This window comes from Chiloscyllium plagiosum, chromosome 35, assembly GCF_004010195.1.
Source record: "Chiloscyllium plagiosum isolate BGI_BamShark_2017 chromosome 35, ASM401019v2, whole genome shotgun sequence".
Lineage (NCBI taxonomy): Eukaryota > Metazoa > Chordata > Chondrichthyes > Orectolobiformes > Hemiscylliidae > Chiloscyllium > Chiloscyllium plagiosum.
In genome coordinates this window covers 42,023,460-42,031,710 of record NC_057744.1, presented here as the reverse complement: position 1 = coordinate 42,031,710, position 8,251 = coordinate 42,023,460, and the positions used below count along the sequence as shown (strand labels likewise).

General features: G+C 41.0%; 1 protein-coding gene across 1 annotated transcript in view; it reads right to left on the bottom strand.

Annotated features, from left to right (window-relative positions):
• Positions 1-257: 257 nt before the first annotated feature.
• Positions 258-8,251, bottom strand: part of ctsa (cathepsin A) — a 61,221-nt gene continuing 53,227 nt past the window's right edge. Inside the window, exons 14-15 of the mRNA XM_043676989.1 lie at positions 7,683-7,784; positions 258-2,970 (exon numbers count right to left, since the gene is read on the bottom strand). Of these exons, the coding sequence (XP_043532924.1) occupies positions 2,887-2,970; positions 7,683-7,784 (186 nt within the window). The 3' untranslated portion in view covers positions 258-2,886. The remainder of the gene's footprint in view (positions 2,971-7,682; positions 7,785-8,251) is intronic.

Below are 8,251 nucleotides of genomic sequence, written 5' to 3'. Positions count from 1 at the left end.
TGCCAGCTTAGAGTACCATGCCTGGATTTGGTGGCCTAGTAATCTGTAGCCACAATGTGACCGTGCAGATTGATAATCAGCCTGTAAATCCTTCCAAATGCCTGGAGGCAGGTAATAAGAGTTTGTTTGGGTGGGGTGGGGGTGCACTGGTCAGCCATTCTGCAAAAGGGCAACAACAAAATCACTCAACACTTTGCCCATAAGCATGGGCCAACCTTCAGAAATGAGGAAAGCACATAGCAAGAAACCAACAAAAATTCTCAAAAGAACATTTTATTAACATGTGAGTTTCTAATTTTGTCAACAAACATTAAAAAAGTACAGCAAATCTCAGACACTGTAGGTAGAGGTTACCCAGCAAAAAGACAAAGCAATGTTATTTTAGCCTTCAGGGAATGTCTACAGATAAAATGTTGACCCCCATGACCACCACCAGAAATAGATAGATCTCTGCTCAATTCACAGCTATTGAACAGATTTGTTCCCTCTTTATTCCTATCCTGAAATCAACCCACCTATCTACCATCCAGCAATCCAGACATACATTCTATTTCCTTCAACCTTACACTATCTGCTTTGGTGACTTTTCCTGCTCACCAACTTGAAACTCTACTAGCCTTTGGAGGGCAGTCAGTTTCCCCTCGATACCCTAGTGTTTTAATATTTAACCTGGGCTCCTCTTTGTACATAATTAGACAATATAAAAGAGACAAAGCCAGATTGGCAGTTTTTATTATAGCAGAGTAATTCATGTCTGAGAGCAGCAAATTTTAGAGAAAAGTCTTCAGTATAGACTGTGATTACTTCACCTTTCTAGCATGACTTAATCAGCAAGCTGGCAATTGTGTGTGCAGCCTTAGAATCCTATTAATGGAGAAGATGATGCAGAGCAACAGCCCTCTATGTCGCCTGTGAATGAAAGAGAAGATTCCTTCTTGTCAGACTCTAGGCTTTTCCATTGCTATTTCTGACAGACCAGTTAGTGAACGCAGTACACAGTACCAAGAGGGGAGGGGAAAAAAAAAATCACAATGTCATAAAGATGCTGTTTTTATAGCAGAGAGCCATTCAGCCCATCAAGTTAATGCCTGTTCTTTGAATTCACTAAGTCCTATTCGCCCACTCTTTCTCAATGCTCTGCACCGATTTTGCTTTTCAAATATATATCCCATTTTATTTTAAAGTTACTATTGAATCTGCTTCCAATATTATCTCAAATACATTCAGCTTGATAGTTATTCAGGTTGAAAAAAAGCACTTTCCTCCAAAACCCCCTTTACAGTAATAGGGAGCAGGTACGAAGCTAATGGACCAGAAATTGGGTGGTGAATGGTTAGCAATCATGGTCATTGCCACTTTGAAATTGACAACTTGAGGATTTAGCACAAGTGCAAATTGATGCACAAATCCTGATATTGTGGTCTGTCATTGACAGCTCTGTCACGAGGCACGTAATGGGCCAATTCGTATCTTCCAACTTGAGCCAGTGATCAATTAAAATCAATTAAGTTGATGAGAATTTCCAGTCTCATCACTGTTTAACACCCTATCAAAGTAAAGCTCCAACATGAAACAGGGTTTTCAAAACAGTGATCTGATTAATAATTAATACTGAACTTTAAGTAATTTTATAACTGGAATATTGTTTAGTTCCCCCAATACATTAATAACTTTTTAAAACAATCAAAATAATCTATTTCTAAAGTTTGTTCAAGTACTCCACTTACTCTTATTTGCATGTCCCAACTCAGTAATTGGATTATCATTTTTCATTTCCTGTTTGGTACCTGCAAGTAATCTTTAAAACGAAGAATTGCTTAGATGGCTTAATGATATCCCTGTGGTTCAATGTTGGACATCTGTTATAGAACACTACTGTCAATTGCACATTGAAAAAGTTAGAAGGTCTCACCACGCATTGCTAGAATTGTTCAACAAGGTGCTTTGTTACGAACAAGAAAGTCTGGACCAAAGTCACAGCAGCACATGGAGGATGGACAGCTCAGAGGCTTTCTGTGGGTCCGAATGCCCCCAGATTTACAAGAGAAATCAAATCAACAGTAAACAATAGGTGGCACAGCAAAGCACAAAATTTAAAGTTGCACATACTCCCTAAAGCCCGGCCTTTGAACATTTCATTTCTCAGGTTGAATCAATATTTGTTGCTCGAAATTTGCTGAATCATTTCAAGATAGAAGAATCTCATTTGAATTTCTAATGTCATCCGTAACATACTTAAACAACTTAGCATTTGTAATACTACCATGTTAAAATCAAAACCGGATTTAAATTTAAGCTCAGTGCAGGAGCCAGGATTTCAGAAATTGTCCATTTTGTGATTTCTGGTTAATTGTTTTTGGGACTTTACATTGGCAGAAGCACTGTTGACCTCCACCCCCACTTCAGGTACACACTTAAACCCACTGCCCCAACACACGAGTACACACTCAACCCCACTGCCCCAACACACACGGGTACACACTCAACCCACTGCCCCAACACACACACCTGTACACACTCAACCCCACAGCCTCACACACACGTGTACAATGTGCTATTAACTACATGGAGGCTAGGCCTCAGGAGTGTACACTTGATTGCAAGGAAAATCATTTCAGGAGTGTGTCATAATCAAAGAAAGGACTTAAAATATTTACAGAAAGGTCTCAAACACAGACAGGACTTGGTTTATAGTGTGTCAGGAGGCAATTTTCAGTTTGGAAGTGATGGTTCATGAATTGTCCATAGCCCTCCAACATCAACACTCAATCCTTCAATTTATTGCCTCAGAACACACTTGAAACTCTTTTCCTTCTATTTGCACTTTTGTCCAGCGATATAACCTCAATCTTCAGATTTCTTGGTGTAGTTCATCTTGGGTCATTGTCAATATGGCTCCTTATGAAGGAAACGACTGAAAAATGTAAATGCAGCCAGAGGTTTGTCTGTTGGCACCATGTGACCTGCTCCCTGTCAAAGATGGGACAAAATAAATTAAATACTCTGTTGCAGTGCAACACCCAATTATTCAAATCTACTTTCTTCTTCTAAACTTCCTCAACTACTATCAGGAGGGACCAACTCAATTCTTTGATGTGATCAAATGATCATTCTGTGGAAAGAGTGGACAGACTAATTTCAATCCTGTGGCAAAAGAGGTTTTTGAACATGGTAAAACATATGAACATACAATCAAATGCATGTTTCTTCAATGTCAATTGGCTATAACGCAATTGAATAATTTAGATCTTTATTTGTAGAACACAAACTTTCCTTACCTGTATTGGCTATATTGCAATTCCGGCCCTGTTTAAATGATGCAGCTATTGCACAATTTTCTTATAACGCGAGATTGCATGAAAATGGAACTGCCACGTTATATCAGAACAGACTACATATAAAACAGAAGTAAAAGTTGGTCACTCAGACTCAAGTCCAGTCTGTCCTTCATGTCATGGCTAGCCTGGTTGTGTTTAGAATTCAACACTCCCATCTACCACTCTTTTGATTCCCCTGCCTAAGTAAAAAACTACCTTTGCCTGAAACATTATAGGTTGGCTGCACAGCTGATTTGTGATGCAGACTGATGCAAACTGTGCAGGTTCCAAGGAGGACCAGAAGTGATACAATTCTCCGTATAACTAAAACAACCTTACTTTAACTGTCTTTTGTTCGACACCTAAAGCCTCTGCAGAATTCTGCCAGTTGTTTTCCATTTGGTCAACACTGTTTTTAATTCATCCTGCCAAAGTGAACAGTTTCACATTTTCTCATTATACCGGCAGATTTATTTTTGTTGCTCATTTGGGCTGCATTTTTCTTATGCCCTCGTCACAACATACTTTTCTATTTATCTTGGTGTCAATATGAATTTAGTTACACTTTTGCTCCCCCCAAATCATTAAAAATGTTGCAAAAAGTGAAGGACTCAGCACTGATCTGCCAATCAAAGAAAGACAGTTTATGTAATACTGCTTTCTGCCAGCTAATTTTCCACTCACGCAAATCTGTTAGTCTCTGGCATCACTCGCTCCTACTTCACACAATAATCTTTGAAGTGACACCCTGAAAAATGTTTTCTTGAAATCCAAGTACATTATACCTTCATCCTTTATCCACATGTTCTTGCTTAAAGGAGCTTTCAATAACTTAGATAAGACATTATTTCTCCTGCATATGATGACTCTTCTGATCACCAAGATTTTATCTCCCCATTGCCCAGTTATAACTGGCTTAGAAATCTAGTCCAACACCGTCCCCATAAACATCAAGCTAATTGGTCTACAGTGTTGTTTTCTGCTCACTCCCTTCTTGAATGGAAGGGTTATTTTTGCTACTTTCTGATGGAACCTTTCCAATTTTCAAACATTTGATAAATATTATCAACTTATCTACAACTTGATTAGCCACCTCATTTACAACACTTAAGGTGAAGTCCATTTGGAAACATTTCATGGAATTTTACAGGGTTACCATCAGACAATACTTTCCACCAGAGTTTAGTAATAGATTCTTAAGAGGAGAGTGGCTGGAATAAGTGGGGCAGTTTGAAAATTTGATTTCAAGAGCTGAGGGCCTAGGCAGGCAAAGGAGGCTCGATAAGAGGCCAGAATTGGAGAACAAAGAATTAATGAAGGGTTTTAAGAGGTTACACTGATAAAGGAGAGAAAGGACTACACAGGAATTTGAACACAATTGCATTGCCAGACAGAGTCCATTCAGCAAGCTCAGCGTCAGTGGATGACTTGAGTTTTGCTTTGCATTAGGATGTGGAAAATAGTTTTAGGATATGATAAAATATACAGAGCATGAACAAGGTTAAGAGGTCATGCTGGTGGGGCAATTCATTCCTTGCCTTAACCTACAGGTTCATCTGTCACTCCCGACTTGTCCCGGTTCAGATCAGCACAGCTGACTCACACCGTGATGGATTTGATCCATCTGATTAAGCCCACTGTTGACAACAGGCCAGCTACGAATGGGTTTCAACTTCGCTGTTCGGAGGCGGATATAAATACTGGACAGGTTCTAGTTGCTTTGCTTTTGTTGAAGCATGAAAGGAAGTTGGAAACAAATGGGTCAGGCAGCTGGAGGAAATTTCATCGACATTTGATGCAATGACCTTTCATCAAAATAGGAAAACGAATTAGATAGAGATGTGATAATTAATAAACAAAGGTAAGGGAAAGAGGAGAAAGGAAAGAATGTGAAAGAAAGAAACTAGGATTAATTAACAAAAGGAATGATGAATGATAACTAAACTACAACAAGATAATGAAGTAAAATATCAAAAAGATGATTTTTAATGTCATTGCCTTGAGCTATTAGAAAAGCCACAATGCTAACAGAGAGGAAGTTCCAGTATTTTGAGTTAGTCACAGTGAAGGAATGACAATATATCATATATACTCAAGTAATATTCGAATGTTTTGACTACTTTAAGGTTAAATTTATGGGGTCGACTATTACAAATATTAAATGGATACTATTTTTGAGGGGCTGAAATTCATACTGTATCATTAGCAGAAACCCAATTGATCTCTAAATGAAAAAAAAAATTATAGGTCATTCTGAAAATCCGGAGTGGCTCACAACAGCCAGTAGACTGGAAGTACAGCAGAACAACGTGGAAGGCTGGAGCAGAATGTGACATCCGGCAAAGAACTAGGGTCAACTTTTACACAAGATAGATGGAAAATTCCAGATTTGGCCAAAATAGGGAGGTCAATTTTTACATGAGATTGACTATTACTTGAGTATATATGGTATTTTCAAGTCAGGATAGTGAGTGGCTTGGAGGGGAACATGCAATTGGATGTGTTTCCATGTATCTACTGCTCTTGTCCTCCTAGATGGAGGAGGGTGCAGGTGTGGAAGGCTGCTGTCAAAGGAAACTTGGAGAGTTATAACAGTGCATCTTGTAAATGGTACAGTGTGTCTGGGTTAAACCCAGTTAGCACGACAGCAGTGGCACACAACAGAATGGAGGATATTCTTAATATGAAGGTGTGATTCTTACTGACGCAGTCATGATCGGGTGTATCTATGACAGATAGATTAGAGAAGAGGAGGTCAAGCAGGCTATTGCTTAGTTTTCCCTGACTGCCACAGACCCAGTTGAGCAGAGATGATATAACTGAAACACTCTTGGTGGTGGACATTGGGCACATTCTGTGCAACATGTAGAAATACAGAACATCTCCAGGACACCATGCACGAAACAACTCCCCCAAGGACATGCAGGTCCTGGGACACCTCTGCTACCAAACCCTTACCATCCGATGCCTGGAGGAAGAATGCCTCATCTTCCGCCTTGGGACCCTCCAACCACACAGGATCATTGTGGATTTCACCAGTTTCCTCATTTTCCCTCCCCCACCTTATCTCAGATCCAACTTTCCAACTTGGCACTGCCCTCTTGACCTGTCCATCTTCCTTCCCAGCTATCCACTCCACCTCCCTCTCTGACCTATCACCTTTATGCCCAATTTCACCTACCTATCGCATTCTCAGCTACCTTTCCCCAATTCCCCAGACTACCCACTCATTCCTGATGAACAGCTTATACTAGAAACGTTGATTCTCCTGCTCCTCGGATGCTGCCTGATCGGCTGTGTTTTTCCAGTCCCATACTCTTCAATTCTGATCTCCAGTATCTATGGTGCTCACTTTCTCCCCGTAACAGATTCATCAGCTTGGTAAGGGTGGTATGTGATAACGAGCAGATTACTCATGTTTGACCTGACACCACAGACATCATGGGGTCCAGAGTCAATGTTGAGGGCCAATCCCCCTGACTGTATAGCACTGTACCATCACCTCTGCCGCACCTGATCTGCTGGAGAGAAGGGAGATAGCCAGGGATGTTGATGGTGGCATCTCTGGAATTGCGTGAAGGTAGGAGTCCACGAGTATAACCACACTGACCTGTGCTTGCCCAGCTTAAGTGGCTGCTGTTGTACAATATAGCAGAGACTACAATCTTAAGCAATGAACTCAAATGTTAAATCCCAAAGATTGCAAAGAGTTCCCAAAAGATGAAATTCTGTCCCTGAAAATGAGTACTGAATTTTTCTTTGCCTTCATTAATCTGTTGGTTATGAACTTTTAAATCCCAAACTTCTGGAGATTGTTTTGCAAAGGCATGGATCAGAACTATTTCTCGTTTCTGCCCACAGACACTGCGATACCTGTTGGCCTTCTCCTGCATTTCTTGCTTTTATTGAACATAGATTAGATTTCCTACAGCGTGGAAACAGGCCCTTCGGCCCAACCAGTCCACACTGACGCTCTGAAGAGTACCCCATCCAGATCCATTTCCCTCTAACTAATGCACCCAACACTATGGACAATTTAGCGTGGCCAATTCACCTGACCCTGCACATCTTTGGACTGTGGGAGGAAATCGGAGCACCCGGAGGAAACCCACGCAGACACGGGGAGAATGTGCAAACTGAAGCTGGAATCGAACCTGGGACCCTGGCACTGTGAAGCAGCAGTGCTAACCACTGTGCCACCATGCTGCCCTATAGCAGGGGGAATAGGCCATTTGACCCCTCAAGTTTGCTCTGCCAACCACTTCATGCTGGATCTTCTATCGCAAAGTCATTTTCCAGCACAACCCATCTATTTCTCAGTAACTTTAATATCCAGAAGTTTAATTCACACTAATGCACCCATACCTTTACTGTCAAGAAAGCAAGGTTGCCAAACTCCTTGACAAATCCTCCCACCTGATCACCGTTTCCATCATCATACAGCCAGGTTCGACGGTTCACTGTCACCTAAGAAGAAAACAAAACGGGTTGACACAGAGACCAAGTTTCCAACACAATAGACCCAGAAGTGCCAATGCATTGTGAACAAGGTCAGAAGATAGAGGTCTTTTCTACAATTGGGCCCTTGAAGACAGAAACAGGGGAATAGATTACGGGGAACAAAGAAATGGCAGAAGAATTGAATTGGTACTTCAGATCTGTGTTCACTGGGGAAGGCACAAACAATCTCCCTGAGGTAACAGTGGCTGAAGGACCTGAACTTAAGGGAATTTATATTTGCCAGGAATTGGTGTTGGAGAGACTGTTAGGTCTGAAGGTTGATAAGTCCCCGGGGCCTGATGGTCTACATCCCAGGGTACTGAAGGAGTTGGCTCGAGAAATCGTGAATGCGTTGGTAATTGTTTTCCAGAGTTCGATAGATTCGGGATCAGTTCCTGCAGATTGGAGGGTAGCTAATGTTGTACCACTTTTTA